The sequence below is a fragment of the Polyodon spathula genome, chromosome 16 (assembly GCF_017654505.1).
Source record: "Polyodon spathula isolate WHYD16114869_AA chromosome 16, ASM1765450v1, whole genome shotgun sequence".
Lineage (NCBI taxonomy): Eukaryota > Metazoa > Chordata > Actinopteri > Acipenseriformes > Polyodontidae > Polyodon > Polyodon spathula.
Genome location: NC_054549.1, coordinates 14453284 through 14474952, shown reverse-complemented (window position 1 = coordinate 14474952; position 21669 = coordinate 14453284). Strand labels below are relative to the sequence as shown.

Sequence of the window (21669 nt, the reverse complement as noted above, 5' to 3'; positions counted from 1 at the left end):
AGAGGGAGTGGCTTTGTTGAGGTAAGGACTTCCCAGTATTGTAAAATGCTCTAATTAAATCCAGCTAAGTTTTTTACAGGTTGTATAGAGAATTATCAAATACAATCCACTAAACTGCTGCATTTATAAGCTGGAATGGTCTTGCTTGCTTTCATTCTGTTGTAGAATGGCTATGTGTGTGGCACGCCCAACAAAGCCTGTAACTCATGGTGATTTTCACAGTTGCGAATGCTAGAAGCAGCAAAACACATCTTCCGTTCTACATATTGTTTGTACTTCAGCATCAACCTCTGTAGATAAGTACAATAAATCACAATATCCTTTTAATACCTAGAGAACAAAAATACCAGACCAGAGCAATTGCAATGCAATGGCTTCAGAATATTGCAAATAAGTCCTAATAAGTTATTATGTCATGTGTAGGGTGTCTCTTGTAGTATACGAGGTGCCATCTGGTGAAGTTTGGGCAACCTGGCTTTTACAAAAGGTACCAGGTATGGGTTTAAAAAATAATAATTACATTGGAATTACAGTAGATGTGGTGTTCTATGCATGTTGGCAAATACATCACTGTTATTGGTTGATTTCATATATGCGATTTATAATGTAGCAAATTGTCTGGTAAGAAGCTTCATACTGTACCATCATAATGCCACAGATAGGTCAAAATATTAAAATGTTGTGGTTCATTTTAACAGTCATTATAATGGGCACAGAAGTCTCCAGATGGCATTTTGCCAACCAGGTCCAACTTCCATTAAAATATACTGTGCATCTTCATAAAAAAATAAACCACCTCAATTTTATTTTTATTTATTTCAGATATCTCCTCTATTTAAATATGTACATGTAATTTAAACAAAAAAATATATAAATAATAATTATGAAGCACCGTGAACAAATGACAACAAAATTATACAGTTTGTGTTTCACATATTGTATAATTGTATTTATTTAATTGTATAATTAAATCACGTCTGAAACAAAGTGACCAATTTGTTGCACAAATTCCGCCCTGAGTAAGGAAGATCAAGCCCCTCGGTTGGGCACTTCCTTTCCTGGTTTGGGATCTTCCTCTGAAGCCCTTCGGTGGTTTTCTGCAGGGTCAGCTGCCATTATCTCCTCTTTGTTCAAAATCTTTGCTGCAGGAACCCTGGGCTGGAGTTTTACTGCTGTAACCTGGGCACAGTCTAAACCAAAGTAACCATAGCTCCTGCTGTTGGACGCAGGAGACCTTTCCGTGGAAAAAGATCGTGGGCGTGAAGAGGTGAAAGACCTTTCTGACAAGACTGGCATCGAAACAGTGGCGTCTTTGGTTTTCTCTGTGCCTAAAATTGGGGAAGTAAGATTTCCGAGATCCAATGAACTGGGGTCATTCCTATGGGATAAGGTGCTTTTACTTTGCTTTAATTCCGCCTTGTTTTTTGGTTTAACTGAGCTTGGAGATGGGTTGTTCGGTGTCTCTGTGCCCTTCCCCTGTGCTGGTCTTTGAAGAGGCTGGTTCGCTGCACTGATGGACACCTTGGCTGTGAAAGGTCCTGCCTGCCTCTGCTTTTTCTCGCATGGTTTGGGAGGGGGTGGAGCCGCGCTCTTGGGCCGCGTTGCTGTTTGAAAGTTCGCCCCAGCTGCTCTGGTTCTCATTGGCTTCACAAGGATGTCGTTGAGTTCCCCGTTGTACAACAAGGTAAAGTCCTTCTGAGCACCCAAGGGCATGATAGTTTGACCTTTCCGGAGCTTGTTAAAAATCTCAAAGGCTAGATCTAAAACCAAAAAAAAATGAAAAAATGGAGAGAGAAATGAGTTCAATTTACCGTATACTTTTTTCACTTTGTTCACGAAGAAAAACGCCACCCATGCTTTGCATTAATATTGTTTCTCTTTAGTAAAATGAAAATATTTTAAAAACATTCAAACACGTGTTTCCTTCATGAAATCTCTCTGCTAAAACAATATCTCACTTACAGTAAGCGCTGTAATTAGAGCACCTACACTGTCAATGCAGCAACTTGGAGAACAACAAAGAAGGTCTTTTAAAAATCAGTTGCTGTATATGGCCCTTAATACAGACTTTTCACATGGTTACTTAATTAAATCTGTCTGCTAAAGCAATATCTTATTTGCAGTAACTAATCAGAGACGCTACAATGTCATTGCAGCAACTTGGAGAACAACAAAGAAGGTCTTCTTCTGTGAGCATTCGGGGCAAGAATAGAAATAAAGCAAACATCTGTCATGGTCATGGCACTTTCGGCATCCCACATACACTCTGTATATTGTCAAGACAATATTATGGTGGGTTTTAACGTGTGTAAAGTTAAAAAAGGCAAATACAGCTTACCTAAGGTTTCATTGACAACACTGGGAATGACCTCCTTCAGAACCTCACAGTTAGTGTGTAGAGCAGGGTTACAGTTCATCTCCAGGAGCCATACCTAAATACGAAAATAAAAACACATGCTGTGTATTGTAAACTCAGTGTTAAAACCAGATCACATTTTATTGAGTCAAGTAACAATGATTTGCCATTGCAATAATAGATTAAGATAGCGTGTATTTAGTGTTTGGAGTAGAGCCAGTGCTAACAATAACGTGAGAGAGAAATACGTGTGCAAGAAGTGTAAAAGGAGGACTGCAAACGTCCAAGTGGAACTGTGTTGCGATATATTTAAATAGTGTGGAGTTGAATCTGTCTTTCTTTGTCTGGTTGAAATTTCATATGCATTCTTTTTTATATGGGCTCCTTAGATACACATACCTCCTCACACACACAAGGACCATATGATATATCTCCTTCACTAGGCTAGGGCCAGTCTACAAATGCCAATACTGTCTTTAGCAGGGACACTCTACAAATTACTCTTATATTTAACAAATGTATGAACTCCCTTTGCTACACACAGGCACACATAAATTAGCCATCTCTTGTAGCTGGATGTGATTGTGAATTGGGCTCATGCTGGGAAACTGGATTAAAGGCTCATGTAAAATGCCCTCTACAAAAGGGCAAAGGGGATTAAGACATTAGCAAGGCTCTCCGGCCACAGCTCCTGTTGAGGAAATTAACAAGGTTCATTTGAAATTTTAATTGAGTAGCATAGCAGCTTATTTTGACCCTCACTTGCACTTTCCCTGCGTAGATGGATTAATTAGTCTGACACCTTCTAAATCTTTACAATCCTAATTAAACCTGACAGGGTTGTAGATTAAAATGTTTTGTTTCTTGTTTGCCACAGGATGGCAGTATTACTTCAGCAACTATAGGATCTGATCTCATTTACAGAAAACCTGCCTGGATTCAGAAGTGGACTTAAATAAAACATACATCCATATACTGTATGACAAATATACGTGGGCATGTATATAATTGAGCATACATACATTCTGAATTAAGTTATCTTTCCTGAACCTGTGTGCAGGTTGTAGTGCTGAAGGTGTCAGTGGACCTAATAAATAATAATAATTATGAAAATGTTTCTTCTGAAGTAGCCTTTACAAACTAAAAAGGCAACAAGAACTCCATACTGTAATTCCACTCAAACACTCACATATTTACTTTTTGGCTGCATCTGAACACAGTAATAAATAATACTGATTCACCTGCTTTCTAAAGGAACTTTGCCTAAAGGTCTCTTTGCAAGGCGTAGAGCAACACATTATTGTAAGGTGACAGCCTGTTTGAGGGATAACTATGGCAGCAGTAGTACAGACCCATCTGTTTCTGTCCTGCCTGTTGTAAGTATACGGTGACAGTCTTAGAATTAAAACTACAGTCTTCGCAACAGTCGACAAGCGCTAAGGTTATGGGTCTATATTTTGTGTGACTCTGCACTGTTCTGGTTGATACGGTTTGCTTTTTATAATTGTAAAATCCAAGGGTGTCCTATTTATTGGTACTTGATTTCCTGGCTGCATCTGGTGGCCACTTTCATGTCTGTGATTCAAACTGTTTAATCATAAAAGCTGCCCATTTTGTGGACAGCTAACTGCTCTAGGCCTGATATACTGCAAGGTCCATCTCCTGAGCATTGTCACAGGATGTGGCTGCTTTACTATGCCCTATCATGAGAGCTGCTTCTAATAACCAGGCTGCTAAGAGGTGTGCAGCTAAGTAAATGTAACAGGTAGGGTCTGGATTCAGCTGTGTTTTTAGGTGTGCCTTTTGTTTCATCCTTAAGATTCACACAATGGTGGTACCTGTCTAAAGACTTTCAATACTGTTTTCAGTGTGCTTCTTCTATAGTAACTTCAAAATAAAAGCACTCATAAGCACAGGCTAAACAATGGAGCCTTCATGTGCATTATATCTGGGGAACAGTAAAGGTGTTCTTATTTAAGCCTGGGAGTAATTGGCTTGAGGGTAATTAAGCGCAACACTTGACAATTAATCGCAGTAATAAAATTTCATCCAGTATAGTGCAGTCAAAAATGAGGAAATATTGTGTGCTAAAAATTCTAAAACTGTAATTATATATATATATATATATATATATATATATATATATATATATATATATATATATATATATATATATATATATATATATATAGAATGAGAAATAGTTTGCACTGTATGATAAAGTAGTTATCTGTGGCTGGATCACTGCGTCTTATTTTCTTAGCTGTGTATATAACAGTGCCGGTTTGTGCTGTGAAGCCCACACATGGCTGCAGTTAATGAAGACTGCACGATGAAAGATCAGTACTGGCATGTCTTTCTTGAACTCGCTGAGTTTCAGAAGGATTGGCTCGTGGGCAGAGCTCCAAAGAGAATCTCATTGCAGAGCGGCAAGAGATCAAAAACCTAGACAAATTCCCATTCTGTGAATGAATTCAAAATGCAGCACTTTTTTTTTGTTTCGTTTTGCATTTAATATTTGTGCACGTAAATTACTGTACATACTCGTTTGGCCACTGGAATAAACTCAATTTTTTTTTTTTTTCAGTTCTACTTGCCTGCCACTTATACACGTCTCAGGCTGGCTCATCCACAGTGTCTGTATAGAAGTGAAAGCCCATAGCATCCAGTGATTTGCCACTTTGAATCAAGTTTCCTTTCGCTTTGCTGGTATAAAAACACGTTGGCTGATCTGACCTACTTTTCATGTGTCCATTTCAGGCAACTAGAACTTAACAGCAGCTGCTGAACTAGTCTAAGCAATCGAACACAGACTTTAGCAGAGACTAAAACACAATAATACAGGAGTCATTTCAATAAGAACCACCAACATGACAATGCTGTAAGTGGAATAGTAAATACAACTAAGAAAGTGGATTTAAGTTACTTTCTCTTTACTCCTCCTCCCTGCCTCCCACGGCTAGCACCTGTATTATCATTTTAAATGGAGCAACACAGCGTGATTGATATCGGAAAATATGTTCCTCCTGAGTTCATCAAGTAAAACAAGGCTTACAGAAACACATTTGCAACAGCAAGAATGAGAAATAAAAGACCCAGTCTGTATAAACAGAAACACGAACGAGCGTCTACAATCTTCATGGAATACCGATGCAAAGCTGATATTGGAATCATTCGTGAATGTGGTGGAGTTTATACCTAATTAATGCTAGGCAGGACCAACTGCTGTCACACCTAATAATAAGATCATAATAGAGGGGTGCAGGGCATTGCTTTCTGTCGTTAGGGTTGTCAGGTCTGCAACATTGCTCTAAATGCCATTTTACTGAAACTTGAAACGTCTTTGCTTTCTAATTTACCAGCAAACCTTGTCTGCTTTCCATTCACTCTGTTCCAACAATAGCTGCCATTGTTCAGCCAGTTGCATGTTTTTGAAAATGTCAGGGTGATCTAATCCAATCCCTCTGCTACCACTTAATTTGCATGAATCCGTGTGTTTATCTCGGATTGCTGGGATATTGCTAAGCAACAGGCTCTCAGGTGTTTTGTGTATGTTGTGTTACTAAGGAGGACCGGATCTTGTTTACACCTGGATTTCAAGAGCACTAGACCTGCTTTGCACAAACTGCAGCTGCAGCTTCTGTAATTCTATAACTCCTTTGGTAGTGTAGCAATATCGAGGTACAATGTGGTTCTGTAATTAAGCACATAAGAAGAAGTGTAACGACCAGGTAAATATATGGAATTTCAGCCAGCTTGGCTAAGAGGGCTGCTCCTTCACCTTGCTTTGAGCCAGTTAAAAAAAAAAAAAAAAAAAGCATTAGCCAGCAGCCTCTGACTTGTAACAAAGTGTTTTGATATTGTGATCTACATGCCCTGGATCGTTTATCAGCTGGGGGTTGCTAATTAAACACTTTCACACCCCTTCACGTCATATTGTCACTGCTGTGTTTTCAGAAACCTCTCTTAACATCTGCTGTTGTTGAAACAAAGAAAACAACAGATCGGTTGAGGGGGCTAAGGTCAATTTGAGCAGAATCCTCTGAGAGACTTTAATCTTGGGTATGCTTATTCTGCATTGCATCATCTGTTATTTAGAAGAAGAAAATTATCTACATTCTATATTTTTAAGAATGTGATGCAACTGGAGTGAATGGTTCCCTCATTTTTCCTTGGGGAACTCCCCCCACCCCCACCAGAGGAATTATGTGTGCCATCAGTCATGGGGTTATCCCAGATTGAGCAAAAATAATCTGATATAAGATGCATTCTTTTAACCTTAAACACTGTGTACAATTCAAAACAACATTGTAAATATGCGGGACTATATATATATATATATATATATATATATATATATATATATATATATATATATATATATATATATATATATATGTACCATCATGTAGTAGTAGTTAGTCGTTATACGAAAGTAGTTATTATAAAAAATTATATGTTAATGACATCATCAATAGACAGCAATACGAAAGTTGATGTTATTCATAAAACAGACTTTGAAAAAGCGTTCTTTAAATAACCTATAAAGGTTTGTGAATACAGCCTATTGTATGCTACTGGTATATTACCTTATATTTATTTTCCCTATGGGCAATTTAATTCTAACAGTCTTTAAATGCTGCATGTTATTTTTGTGAACTGATCTCACCCAATCGAAGGGAGTGGAGCGTGCTGTCTGCGTTTAGATAACTAGTCTGTTCTTTCAAAGGGGACCCTCTATATCTGGGAAGCTTTAAATCAACAGTCTGCTTGTCTACTTTATCAATTGCAGGGAGTAAAGCATGGCCTGGTGTCTCGCATCAGGGCCCACACCCACTTGTGTATTTGAAACCCTTCCAAGCTGGCCGGTGCAGGGGTAGGGGGCCAGCTACAGGGACGCCTCACCTTAAAGTCTTCATCGATCAAAAAGTCGCAGCCAATGAGGTCGAAGTAGCCCAGTTTGCACTCCAGTTTGGATTTGACTGCGAGGAAGCACTGCATCACAACCTGCTGCATTCGCTTCTAATTGGGTACAGAATATATCAGATCAGAACTTCATTACCAACCAAATCTGAGTTCTCCTCTTAAAAAAATACCAATGCTGATTATTAGGTGGATCTGTATTATAATCTTCATGAAGGTCTGTTTTTAATGTCTCTTGCTTTGCACCTGAGTTAGATGCCTGTTATACTTGAGCTAGATTCACTGAGCACTACACAATGTTAGCTTCCTGCCATTGCTTTAATTGCAGCCTGTTTGATGTTAGCTGTGTTGACCCAACCTGCTCCATTGTATAGTTGAAAGGTCACTGGGCCATCTGATTTTCTGTATTGAAGAAATCAAGCACAAAGGCAGACAGCACCGCAAGTGCTCAGCGAATGTATTGCAACAAACTCACCAATAGTCCAACAGAACCATGAGAATGATTCAGGAAAAGATCAAATCCCTGTAGCATTCCCTCCCACAGAGCTCAACTGTGACTCCTACAAAAATATTTCAGTCTCTGAACTTTGGCCAGTGCTGAAACCAGCTATGAAATTATCAGGGTGCAATACAGTTTTCAATTCACAGTACTGAACCCCTTCTCTCAGTAAATCTACCCAAATGAAAAAAGCAAAAAAGCTAGGATATTGCATTTTATATAATTTAAATATCACTATGTTGTTTCTGAAATCTATACACCGATACAGTTTGACATATGAGAATATATATTCAGAACACAAAGTATATCCACAATATATCACAGACACGTGTTTGAGAAAAGCATTATATTTCATTTGAAATATTATTAAATACATGTGAAAATACCACAGCTATGGCCAAAAGTTTTAGACCACTTAGAATGTTAGGGTTGAGACATAATTTAATAAAATAAAAAATAAAATAGAAACATAATTTAGATCTTTTATTTAACATCATGTAATCAAAGAAATGACACTGCAAAAGTCTACCTGAAGCAATAATAGCAGCAGTACAGCATTTCATGTTATATTTTGAAATGTCACATTTATCAGTTTGTGTCAGTTTTTCGTAAATATAAGGAAAACTACAAAGACGTATGCAATCCGATATGTTAACATAACATTATTCAACAGGTTTCATTTGACTTCATGAAGCAGAATTGGTTAATTCTATAGGGGGATGCAACACTTTTGGACATAGCTGTACATTTTTTTCATATAGTTTACTGTACACAATGAGTAGTAATATACTCTATAATATATTCAATATATCTTTTGAAAACACCCACAAAAGATTAAAAACAAGCCTTTTTCATCACACTTTCTGGTCCTAAGCATATTACCAAGGTGCTGGTTGCGTTGTCAAAAGGCTTCCATGGCAACAAAGGAACATCACCTGCATCATCCATGCTGTTTGTCTCCTTCCTCCCCCACCCCACCCCTGAGACCTGGCTCGCTAAGGAGAGGTCCCATGATCCTAATTAGGATCTCCTACATCAGCTCTTGCACGCAACTTACTGTAAAAACAGTGTAGACCCAGTCCTCCGGGAGCCCTTTGGCAGCTCTAGACTTCTCATTAACATAGTCGTTGAAGCGCTCCATGGACCAGACTGTCTCTTCCTTCAGCTCATTATACAGCGGATTCTTCTTCTGCATGTACTGTGGGTGAGGGCACATGGAGTAGCAATTAGCACAGCCAGTGAGTCCCTTCCAGGAGAGGAGGGGTGAAATAGGTCAGTCACCCTTGCACCTGGCTGTCTCACGAGTTTAGACTAGCTGTAGATTGACTGAAAACCACAATGCAATGGCAGCCTGTGCTTTCCAGTGTGACTCCGCCAACTGTCCACCCCAATTTTAGAAAAATTGGTTTCACATTGGTTTCACATTGGTTTCACACTTGGTACCTTTGAGTAGATTGTCGGACAGACATGCAGCCAGTTATTCTAAGTTAATACATTGTGTGTGTAGGGTTTGTATTGGGAGATGTCATCTTATGCATTTTCAGGTGCTTTCTGATTCTGTTAGAATGATTTATGTTATAATAACAGAACCTTTACGCACCACGTGTTTACTTATTACAAATCACAAAAACAAAGATTGTAATCCAGTGCATGGGATGACATCTATACACAAGATAAGATGTACCGGATTGTTGACAAATCCTTCACAGTGATTGCTTGATTTCTCAGGGGTGATTTATCATGGTGGAATGATATCGGACTGGCAGTACTGTCATTTCTTTCACACACCACATTAAATAAACCGCTGGTAATCCATTACCAGGATGTTACTAATTCAGCAGCACTGTGCAATATTTGCAATCCTTGTGTTGCCTTTGCAGGCAGAGCTGTTTCATCAGGGTATATACTGGTGTTTTAATGGTATCCCAGTGGTGATGCTTTCCAAGGGAACACAGTACATCACATGTATATTCAGTGACGCTGTCAGTTCCAGAGTCTTTTGCTCCATTGAATATGACCTTATTGAAGTACATTTCCCTATGCACCAACCCTGTGCACAATGCATGACACCGTTCTCTCAGAAAGCACTCTGTATTTACATGTGGAGTCCCACAGCAGGCAAAAGGCGCAGTTTGATGTGCATTTCAAATGAAATGCATGTCTTGGGATGTGTGATGAAATTATGAAATTATGAAATAATAATAATAATAATAATAAATAATAATAATAATAATAATAATAATAATAATAATAATAATAATAATACAGTAATCCGTCACGTATCCACCCTAACCATTTATCTGCCATAATTTATTATTGATTAGTTCAGAGACTGTAGATCCTACCAAAGTTTTCGTACACTGTATTGTATGTACTCTGTGCACCACCGTTGCTGGTAGTGTCACTGTTCGCCTGCGGGGGCATATCAACTTGAACCTCCGTCTCGCTCTCCTGCCTGTCACTCAGCAACAAGGGATTTAGGGGAGCTCCCTATTAAAAGCTGAATCTCAAAACAATAATAGTGCAAATATAATAATTGTTACAGCTGTGTATAATTACATTTAAAACTTTTGACATATCCGCCCTTACTCTGGTTCCACCGCAGTCAGATACGCGACAGATTACTGTAATAAACTAAAATTGAAATAAACACAGCCAATACAAATGAGTTAATCAAATTACAAATCTGATTTTGCCTTATGAGCAATTATGTACCGGTGTTTCAATCTTCGTGAAGATAAAGAAGTCGGACCAGCCAATCTATATAAATCACAATGATGAACAGAATAACCCAAGCTGGTTAGAAATCTCAATGCAGAATGGTATAAAGGATACAGTAATCTTAAGACCATGGTAGTAGATACTCTAGTAATAATGTCACCACAGTGGATCAATGGTAGATGTAAGGCACTCTTGGTTTGCATTAGAAAGACCTACAGCTCAGTCGGTTGTGTTTTACATTGTTTTACGTTGCAATACATTGCACAACAAAGTTTTACATTGCAGTGTGAAGATCTTACGAAGTTTTCCATTTTTATTTTGACGACAAGAGTCAGCGCGTCACTCGGCGCTCAGTCAAGGAGGATTCGATTCTACAGCTGCATGCATAGGCGGCCAGCCACTGGTAACTAACTCTTATATGTTATCATTCTGCTTTTGTTGACAGTCCAGTTTGTGTATATTCCCCAAGCTGTAATGACACAAGCTTATTGAAGCCTGCTTTCCACAATGTTAATCAGACCTATTGGCAGCAGTACTAGTGCTCTACAGGTTTTTGAAAAGTTTGAAAAGCGAAAGAACATTTACCATTTTAAGGTTTGTCACACTATGCAGCTATAATGACAATGTAAAACAGATGCAACTGCTTATGCATTCATAATCTGCTTCAGAAAAAAAAAAAGACTTGGTGTACATAGTGATTTCTGGGCGTATGGATAACACTGTTATTGTGTGGCTTTATTACAGCATGACCTAGAACTGTCAAAATATAACAAAATCAAAGGCACAGAGAAGAAAAAGAAAAAACGAACGAGCCGCTGTCACAAATGGAAGTGACACAGTGTAACAGACGTGAAGCAATTGCCTTTATGTTGAACGCCCCAGGCAGATCAATCTTCACAGGTAGAGAAAAATAACATATGGTTAAAAGGAAGCTAGAAAGTGGAAATGTAACTTAGTTTTACCTTTTCAAGCTATATTGCGGAGCTGGATAAACGGCTGGAAATTGAATTAAAAAAAAAAAAAAGGTGAAGGTTTAAATTTAAAGTTAACATTGTGTGTTTCAAGGGTTGTTAAACAAAAAGGTACCAGACCTTATCTGTAAGGAAGAGGGATAGCATTTTTCTCAATAGCCCTAATTGACTGACTGATTTACAGTGAGTAGATTCCATACAGGATAGTTCTCATCTGCTGTGGTGTCAGTAGAGACAACCTTTGCCTAGCAGTGTTCAAGTTTGAATAATACCAGTGGCGGGGTGACTAATCTGATGAACAGGATGATAACAGTGCTCGTATTTTGGCGTTGTTTTTGAGTGTACAAATAGTAATTGTCTTATTCATAGAGGTCGCATCTTACAACATATTACAGTACACTACTGCCATTCAATTCATGAACCATATGGTTCATCATTTGCAAACTGACAAAAAGGCCCAAATGAACTACTGGTGTGATTGGGGTCTTAGCCTTCCAACCAGAATTTTAAAGTTAGACATGAAAGAACAGGACACATGTGCAAGCTCCAGTCTAATATTTAAAAGCTAGAAATAAGCTCATAGGTTTATAAAATCTAAAAAAAAAAAAAACCTGCAAATGTCTACAAACAGCGCAGCTAGATTTATAAACTGTCCATTGCTGGTTTATGATATAGATTTTTGTTATTGTGTAACAAACATGCCCACCTGTCCAGGTGAGTTTCCTAGCCCCGCCTCTGCCAGTTTCCTGTACTAATGAACACCTGTCCCTAGGGTGAGTGCAGCTGTTACCAGGACTCTCATCTGTGCTAGAGTATCCCCCCAGAGCACAGCCTGAGCAAATACACTGCCAACGAAAACAGCCACCGCACACCTGAGGGTAAAGAGCCAGCACAATCTGATTCCCAGTCCATACTTTGAAAGATATATACAGGATTACATTCACATCCTGGCTCGGTGCTGGATAATGATTCTTTTTTTTTTTTAATCTAAATGGTGTGGCAATAAAATCTTCTTGGTAAAACTAGTATTTTTATTTTTCTGATCACATAAAGATCTAACAAAGATGCTGGGCCCATATGATTGGGTGCTGTAAGGCCACTAGAGTTAGGGGTTGTAAAAAAGTGAAGTCTTTAGAAACTTCTTAAGGCGCGTCCATATAGTTTAGAGATTTAATTTGAACGATAAATTTGCATTTGACCATGCTTTTCATATATGTAAATGTACCAGTCATAATGTACCATAGCTTGTCATGTTTTTCACCATGTTTTATCAGATTCGTAAATGCTATGATTACAGTAGTGCTCGGTTAGCGTGCCTGAGCATGATTTAGCTATACAGCACTAAGTGAAAATCTCTCCTTGTAGAATTTATTTCCCCCTGCAGATCCCTTTTTGCTAGAAAATATTAAACAAAAAAGATCTGTTCATAAACAACTCTTGATTTCTTGTCCCCTATTATTAGAATTATCTGGTAATATATTCAGTGCATTATATTGTTATTGAATATAATAATATCTTCACTTTTATATAGCACCTTTCATAGTGGACCACCATCACAAAGTGCATTACACAGGTAGGTTCTGAACTGTGCATTATATGCAGAGTCACTTACAATAGGACATTGATTTAACATCTCATCTGCAGGATGGAGCACAAGGAGGTTAAGTGATTGCTCAGGGTCACACAGTGAGTCAATCAGTGGCAGAGGTGGGATTTGAACCAGTGACCTTCTGATTACAAGCCCTGGACTTTAACCACTAGCCCAGAATTATACAAAATATTCTAAAACATCATAGTTTGCCAGGGATAGACCCAGCATTGTGGTTTCACCAAATCCAGGTTTTACTACAAGCTTGATTAGCTACAGTGCATAAGCTCAGGTGTGTCATAGTGAAACCAGGAATGGATCAAACTGCTATGCAATGGGAGTCATCCCTGGTTTGCAGCTATTGAGTAGTGCAATTGACTTTTCAAAAGAATAATAAAAGGTTCTTTACAATTGCAATGGTGTTTGTGTTTTTGGGTAGTTGGCCAGTATTTCTGTATTTTGTGTAGAATTCTATGTTCTATTTCTAATTATAATTCTATTCTATGGGAAACAGCATTCTCTTCCTGCTCTATGTGGATATCTTTACCTATTGACCTGTACAGGAATCAATTGAGATCTGTTCTGTAAACAGAATGTTCAAAGGTCATTTAGAGGTCATGAACTGTAGCTTATTTTTTTGTAACATAACGGCTGTCAGCACTGGTGAAACGCTGTACAATATATACTGTACTGAACTATCTATAACCTTTTAATTCGATTTTCTCTCCGGACTTTTTATCCTTTTACAGTAGCATCCCTGTTAAAGATTTGAGCTCACAGGCAGTGTGTGTAGCAGAACTCGCAGCACCCAAGCCAGTCTTAACCACCACACAAGAGGATCAAATCCTTTTGGAAGGGTAGACCTCTCATATCCCATTACTTTATCTTAACCACAGTGGTCAACAAGTTCCTTAACAAGAGATACGCCATAGCTAGCTACACCAGCAGAACAGGTTTAAAGCTGGTTGGAGCTAATTTAGCTGTTTTTCAGCCTGTCGTGTTATTTTAAAAAGACTAAAAAACCAAACTCACCATGTATGGGTTTTCTAATCATGACTTATGATATTTGACCTTGCAAAGATGGCAAACCCACCTGATTGGTTAAGTGTGCTGTGAGGTCATTGGAGTTGGGGTCATAGGGTTCACAGGTCAATCTGACGTAACCATGGCGGAAAAATACCATGTAAGGCACTGTGCTGGCAATAAGGAAGTAGGATCGGATGTCAAACTTCTTTCCTTCTAGGAGCAGAGGGTTTTGAACATACCTGTAAACAGATGCAAGGAATTAGACACAAGGATCCAATAATACTGGAGGATCTCCAGACACTCTCACTGTTAATACAACGTTAAAGTATTGTCTTTAACAATTTGAAAGTTTATTTTTATTTATTTATTTTGAGTATTTGAAGCAGTTGGAAAACAAAATAAACTTCAATAGTTACACTAGCCTGAACCATTGCCTAAAAACAAGGAAGGCAGCTATGCTGAAACCTGACTCGGTCAGATTTATTTAAAAAATCAGTGTGTGGGTTGTTTGCTTGACTAGTCTACAGCAGGGGGCGCTGTAAACCAATAAACTGTACTGATAAATGCCTGGAAGTGCCAGACCACTGATGCATTCCAAAACTATTTTTTAATCAATGTAATAAATACCATTTTGGGATTCTAGTCAGACTTTAAGTATATGAATGTACAGTAAAAATGTAAAACAAGAAGCTATGTACTCTGTTTTAGATCTCCCCAATCCTGGCAAGATTCCATAGGGGGGGGGGGGGGGGGGGGGGGGGAGGGATTGCATCTGCATTATTGGAATTGATTGGATCATTGCATTTTGTATTACATTTAAATCCCTTATTGGTTAATTTTATGGCCAAAAGCATATTTCATAATGCAATATAATTCCCATATAATATGCTCTCAATCTAAATTTGTTTTATATTGTTTAACACTCTTCTTAGTTCAAAGATGTTTGTGTTACTGGTATTAACTAGCAATGAGTCTTGATTGGCACGGAATTCAGGTAATGGAATGATGTAGCCAGACATATACTGTGTGTGTCCACTTACATCATGTAAGAAGCATGCCTGAGAGCACTCCAGCGGAACTCGTAATACAGGGAGTAGATGGATAGCAATTTTGGATGTAGAGAGTGTGTCTGTTGAGATGCTGTGTTAGGTACGGACAGTGTGGCACAATGACAGCTTGTGTGGGTAGATGCAGGCGCCCCATTTTGGGAAACGTTCAGTGACTACCTCCTATGTACATGTGAGTCAGTTTGTTATGCATTGATCACCTGAGTATGAATGTACAGTTTCTAAAGAATAAAATCAAGGGCAGAACGATAAAAAATAAATAAACTAGGTGGCAACATCTCCAATCAAATCTGAAAAAAACTGAAATTGAAAAAAAAAATGAAAAAAAATCATTGCAGAAGTGAGAAAATCTAATTATACATACTAATGTCACACAGCCAATCAGAAATACCTATTTGTTCCAACTGTTACTTTGCTATGTAATTAACTGTCACGTTAAAGATCACACAGACTGCCAAACCATAATGCTAACGAAATTAAAAAGATGCTCAGAGCTGGCCGCTGCCAAACTGAGGGCAGCGCAAACACGCCACATCATTTCGCTCCTGCTTTGCAAGTATCTAAATGAGATGTGATTATGCTCTAGACCCATTCTGACTCTGGCCTTTTAAAAGAATTTAGGATGGAGAAGCATGAAAATCGACAGATGTCCGTTTTTAAAGGGGAACTACATGTATCAGAGTAATGTTGTGAGGTATATTAACTTCACCTAAAGTGGTGGATCTAATCATTAACATGTGTATACCTCTAGTGCAATGGTGATATTAGCATCCACCCCCATTTAGATCAATTTAATTAATGCCAGTGTTTTAAAGAAGAGTGTATTCTATACTTTATGATTTTTTTAAAATGATAGCACCTGTAAATTTATTATAGCAGTGTCTATTTAAACTATACAATGTCATCAGAAGTATTATTCTTATGCAACTTGAGAAGAACCAAAAAACTCTAATAAAGGCAGTAGTTTCCCCCAATTTTTCGTCTCTCTCTCTCATGTGTTATTGCTCAATTGTTACAACTTTCTTTCTGTGTTATTTTCCCTGTTGCATGCAGTTCCCCTTTAAGACACAAACCCTACAGAAGGAAAATTCCTTTACCGTTTCTCTGAACAAGGAAGTGCAGGCAGGTACACTCTTGAAACATTGGAAATGAGGTGAAGCAATCAGGCAACACACAAACACTGCCATACTTAAAGCTTTAAAAAAAAAATAAGATATTTTCGGAGTAACTTCTAGTAGGCGCACCCTTGTAATGACAGGGCCCACAGCATACCTCTGCATGTCTGAGAGTAACTACTTTTTCCCCTCTGTCTTAGTCACAACTTTCGACAATAAAGAAACTTCTTGTCAAGACCAGGTCTCTTGGTTAATTGACTGCTTTACTTAAGAGATGAACTATTAGACATACACCACAGTTATGAGACAAGGTTTCAGGGTTACCTAGCACTGTGATTTTTATAACAGACGATGCTTCCTGTGTGCTATAATTTTAACCCTATCAAACCGGCCACACAGTATTGAGAAAACATCTCAATCAAAAGTGGTGCACAGGGACTTTTTATTTAGACAAGGGTGCGATAGATAGATAGTGTGATGAGACAGAATCAGAAGACATTTGGTAGCAATTCTCCAGACAAAAATTAAACTAAAATATCAATCACTACAGTATTTGTTCAACATTGATTGATGAATGATTTAGTACACAGAGATTGAGGAGTGGTTTCTCAAGTGTACTATCCTACCTTTGTACTATTCTAGCCTGAGGTGATTTGAAAGGTATCTTTCTGTAAAGTGGGTTCTCTTCAACGTTCTGCAGCCTGGAACGAAAGTTTTCCATATCTTCAGCTGTCTTCAGTAGGAAGATCCCACGACCCTGATTCAGACCTGTGGGCTTACAAATCCATACCTGTCTCTCTGCACCACAAACCAAGACAGGAAGTTAGCCAGGATACAGGGCATTAAGGAAAACCTACAGATCTGTGCGTGCGTGCGTGTGTGTGTGTGTGCGTGTGCGTGTGCGCGTGCGTGTGCGCGTGCGTGTGCGTGTGCATGTGCGTGTGTGCGCATTTGTTTTAGCTTAATCAAAAATGATCAGGTGAAACTTAAACTGATTACAGTGATTTTCTTTTTTTTTTTAACCCTGTATTTACAGGCATCTCAAAAAAAAAAAAAAAAAAACCTTTTGATATGATTTTGGCTACAGAGATATTTCAAACTTTAATTTCACTTTGACTCAGGTGAAGCTCCTGCCGCCACACTATAAAACTCCACTTCCTCTGCAGCAGGAAGAAAGAAACATGTGGCACTCTAACACTTGCTGCTTAGCAAGTTAATCTATGGCAGGGGTGTCCAATCCTGGTCCCAGAGAGCTATTCCACTCCAGGTTTAACATATAATATATAATTAACTATGTCAGGGTCTGGATGGAGGTAATATTTGATCAATTAAACAATTTAGAATAAGCTTGGAACAAAGACCAGGAGTGGAAGGGACCACTTTGGACAGCCTTCATTTACAATGTGCTGGAATTACTCTCTTGTTTTTTTTTCAGATTGTCCACCCCCAGTCTGCTAACCCTCTGAGATCTAACGAAACTTAGTAATTATCAAAGATTATAAACAGGTTGCATCTCAAGATTATGTTCCCGGTACATGTAATGAGTGCCTAACATATAATTAAATTTATTACAGCAAACATATTGTATTAAACAATGCTATACAAACATAATTGTATAAAAGCTTTACACTGAATATACTATCAAAAAGCCTGTATAAGACAGAAATGATAGATAATTGGCCAGCTTTACCTTCATACAGCGCAAAGAAAGCTTCCCTTTCTTCCTTTACATCCATGCGGAATGTGTCAGGGAAGAAATCTTCCAGTTTTAATAGCCTGCAGAAAAGAAAATAAAAGGCTGTCATCGGGAAGTAAACAGCAGAGCAGCGGCGACAATACAACACGCCACACAAAATCATCTCTGAGAAAAACACACATGGGATGGGTGTGATAAAGCAGAAAATAATTCATTCTGGGTGTTATCTGTATAGAAGTTGTGTGCTTGGCTTAAAAAATTCCTTATAATTCCACCAGCCTTTTTTTATGTGACTTCTTAAAGTCTCGCTTATTCTAGTGCTTGGTCATCTGTTGTGACAAATAATACAGTAACCCTTGGCTTAGTGGCCACACAATCTTCTCAACAGCAAATGTGGACATATTAGTTTGTATATATTGTATTATTATTATTATTATTATTATTATTATTATTATTATTATTATTATTATTATTATTATTATAATATATTGTGTTTATGTGCAAGCTGACGAACCGTCCATATTTATATATATTATTTGAGTCCGGCGAAAAGCCGGCTATATAATATGTAGCTGGGTGGATGGGGTTAATTCCCAATCCCTATATAAAGCTTGTGGGAATGTAAGGCTGGAGCCTTGATAAGGTAATTGATTAATGGGTAATTAAGGATCCAGCCACAGAATATAAAAGACCCACTGCAGGCTCAGAAGGGGAAGAGAGCTGAGTTAAATAGACCAAGAGCGAATGCTATCAGTCAGTGAACAAGATACTCGTTTTTGTAAAATATAGTTTGTTTCTGTTTTGTTTGGCCAGTGTGCCCTGAATGGGACACCGGGCTTGCCTTGAGGAGATGGCTGATCCATGTTAAAGGCCAGAGCCTCAAACCTGACACTTACTTTGAAGCTCTGCCCTGCTGGACCTTGGTGACAACCCGCTCATACTCCCTCAGGCTGCTCAGGAGGCCTATCTTGGTGGTCAGGACCTTGTTATTGGGGATTTGGTAAACAAGCTGCTCACCTGTAGCGTTGAAAGAAAGAGGGTGGAAATGTAGCTACACAGCTGTTCACACCCAACACTCACAAGAGAGAAAGACATGGTGGGGCAGGGCAGAAGAAATACACATAATTAAATGTGTTGTGCTTATTTAGCACAGGTGAATGCATGGTTACGATTAAAAATGTATTGTTTAAGTTTATTTAAAAGAGGTGATGTTATTTTTGTTGCGTTTGAATGTATTTTCTGTTTATTTAAAAAAAAAAAAAATGATTTTGTTTATTATTGTTGGTTTAAATGTGGTCTGGCAGAGGCAGTGCTAGCAGCTTGCCTCTGCCAGACAGCTCGTGAAACTGCATGGTCGGCAGCGAATTAAGTTGCTGTCAACCACACAGATATTAAAAACTTTGTGCAGAATGTAACCATCTCCAGATGAATTGATTAGTTTTTTGCTAATCTGGAGATGGTCACTGGTATAAAAACCTACAGCTTTTGTTGTTCAAGACGGATGTTCAAGGAGTCGGAATGTGAACGAGAGTGGGTGACAGACAAGCAAAATCAAAAACGAAAGTAAAAAGAAAAGTAAGCAATTGCTACTCGTGCTGGGCAGACCAGCACAGTATTTGTTTGGGAGTCAGTTTGTGCTTGAGATTTGTTTTTTGTTTGAACTTTTATTTTTGCTCTGTGAGCATGTGTTTTTGCACAACCTTTTAATTTATTTTTATTTTCAATAAAGACTTTGCTCTTTGCCCTTGTAGTACCTGCCTGTGCGCCTCTTTCAGCTGCGTGGTCTGGGGACGTCATCACTCATCTGTCCTGTCACACATGGCCTCTATCAAATCACTTCTTCTATGTCTCTGTATTGCTTATGGTGGTTTAATATAATCTACAACTATGGCCAAAAGTTTTGCATTACTTAGAATTTTAGACATCATTTAAAAAAACAGAAAAATCTATATGAACATAATTTAGATCTTTTTATTTAACATCATGTAATCAAAGAAACTACAAAATGATACTGTAAAAGCCTCCCAGAAGCCATAATAGTAGAACATTATTTCACGTAAGATTTCGAAATGTCACATTTTTCAAGTTTTGTCAGTTTTCTGTTAAGTATATGGGGAAAACTACAAAGCAGTATGTAATTCAATATGTTAACGTAACTTTACTCAGCAAGTTTCATTCGATTTTATGAAGCAAAAATCATTAATTCTGATGCAAAACTTTTGGCCATAGCTGCACATTTTATACAATCCAGTGGTAATATATGTATATTTTTTCATACCTGTTATTATTATAGCATGAATTACTGTAAATCATGCTTGTGTAATCAATTGCAATACTGTGGTAACATATCAGTACCAGCTTTGTCTTGCATTGATGACTGTGCCAATAGTATTGTTTGGATCCTAGTTAAATGTTTCATGCTCAGCAGTTTTTCTTTCGCATTTGTTAGTGTAGTACCCAATTGTGAGAGCTGGAGAGTGACCTGAGAAAGCTTTGGGTTGTGTGTACTGTATTCTGAGATTCTTATTTCCTGTATACCGTGCAAGTGGATATATAAACTCCTTGGTTTTCTTTACCTTGGTGAAAGTTGCTGTACGTGGCATAGGATTTGGTCTCGCACCATTTCAGTTTATAATCCTCTCTGTTCTTATTGTTGATACGCTGCCAGCCTTTACTCAAACAGTAGGCACCCACCCTGAATTAGAAATGAAGAAATAAACAAACATACCAACCTGGTTACAGTTTCCAGATTGCATAATTCCACTTCTAGTATAGAATTTTTTACAATGTCTCTTAGTCACATTCTACAGCTACAAGAATGATATACATATACAAGCTTGTGCGAATGAGAAGACAGTATAGAAACAAAATAACTGCTGTCCCATTCATATCTATCTGTAGGTGAGCTCTGTATGTGAGCTACACCATGACGCAGAGATGCACTGGCAATGGGTTCATCTTGCATTAAAAGAGGCTAGGTGGCAGCCGTGCTAGACGAGTGCCGCTAAAGCATACAGTGCAAGAATGCATGTTATACACTGATGCACATCGTATACTGATAATTACAGTATCCACTGCAATTAGATTCACCCACCTTTAATCTTTTGTTATCTTGTTTTTAAAATGCAAATTTGAGTTGTTGTCTGTGCAAGTTCCAGCTCGGTCCACTTTGATTTGAAATATCATGATAAAGACTGGGCTCTTACAGCAGAGGTATCTGAGCAGAATTGCCTGTTGATTATTCCAGTATCACAACAACAGACACAGTCAGCAGATAAGCAGACTGGCGCAGCTCATATGGGACAGGTGTCTTGATTAATGTACAACCAAACAACCAGGAAGAAATCCAACTCCTGCTATCTGCTCATAAACGTAACGGACTCTGCAGCTTTACAGCTCTTCCTGACCTTCAAATCACTGCACCTTTTTGTAGGTTTGGAGCTGTGCAAAAACTTAAATGATTTGCAGTAATTACCTCATTCGACCATGACCTTCATGCACTTAAAACTAAACATAAATATAAAATGTTTTACTGAAGATTAAAATAATAAAAGTACTGTACGTGTTTTTTCGTGTGTTGACATTGTGAGGAAGACTACTGTCCACCAGGCTCTAAACAGAGACCCCTAAACTGATGATGTTTAGAACCCAGATTTGAACCCAGGCTTCCAGAAGGTAAAGTCTTGGGAATTAGCCCACATTCCTAC

General features: G+C 38.2%; 1 protein-coding gene across 4 annotated transcripts in view; it reads right to left on the bottom strand.

The window, feature by feature from the left end:
* Positions 1-835: 835 nt before the first annotated feature.
* The window catches only part of LOC121329022 (protein polyglycylase TTLL10-like), a 73683-nt gene continuing 52849 nt past the window's right edge, over positions 836-21669 (bottom strand). For 3 of the 4 annotated variants that reach the window (XM_041274218.1, XM_041274222.1, XM_041274221.1), the window contains 9 exons: positions 20539-20657; positions 18859-18979; positions 17957-18042; positions 16893-17064; positions 14152-14323; positions 8836-8976; positions 7262-7378; positions 2339-2432; positions 836-1760 (listed from right to left, as the gene is read on the bottom strand). In XM_041274218.1, coding sequence (XP_041130152.1) covers positions 1030-1760; positions 2339-2432; positions 7262-7378; positions 8836-8976; positions 14152-14323; positions 16893-17064; positions 17957-18042; positions 18859-18979; positions 20539-20657 — 1753 coding nt within the window. In that variant the 3' untranslated portion in view covers positions 836-1029. The remainder of the gene's footprint in view (positions 1761-2338; positions 2433-7261; positions 7379-8835; positions 8977-14151; positions 14324-16892; positions 17065-17956; positions 18043-18858; positions 18980-20538; positions 20658-21669) is intronic. The other variant, XM_041274219.1, reaches the window with a different exon arrangement.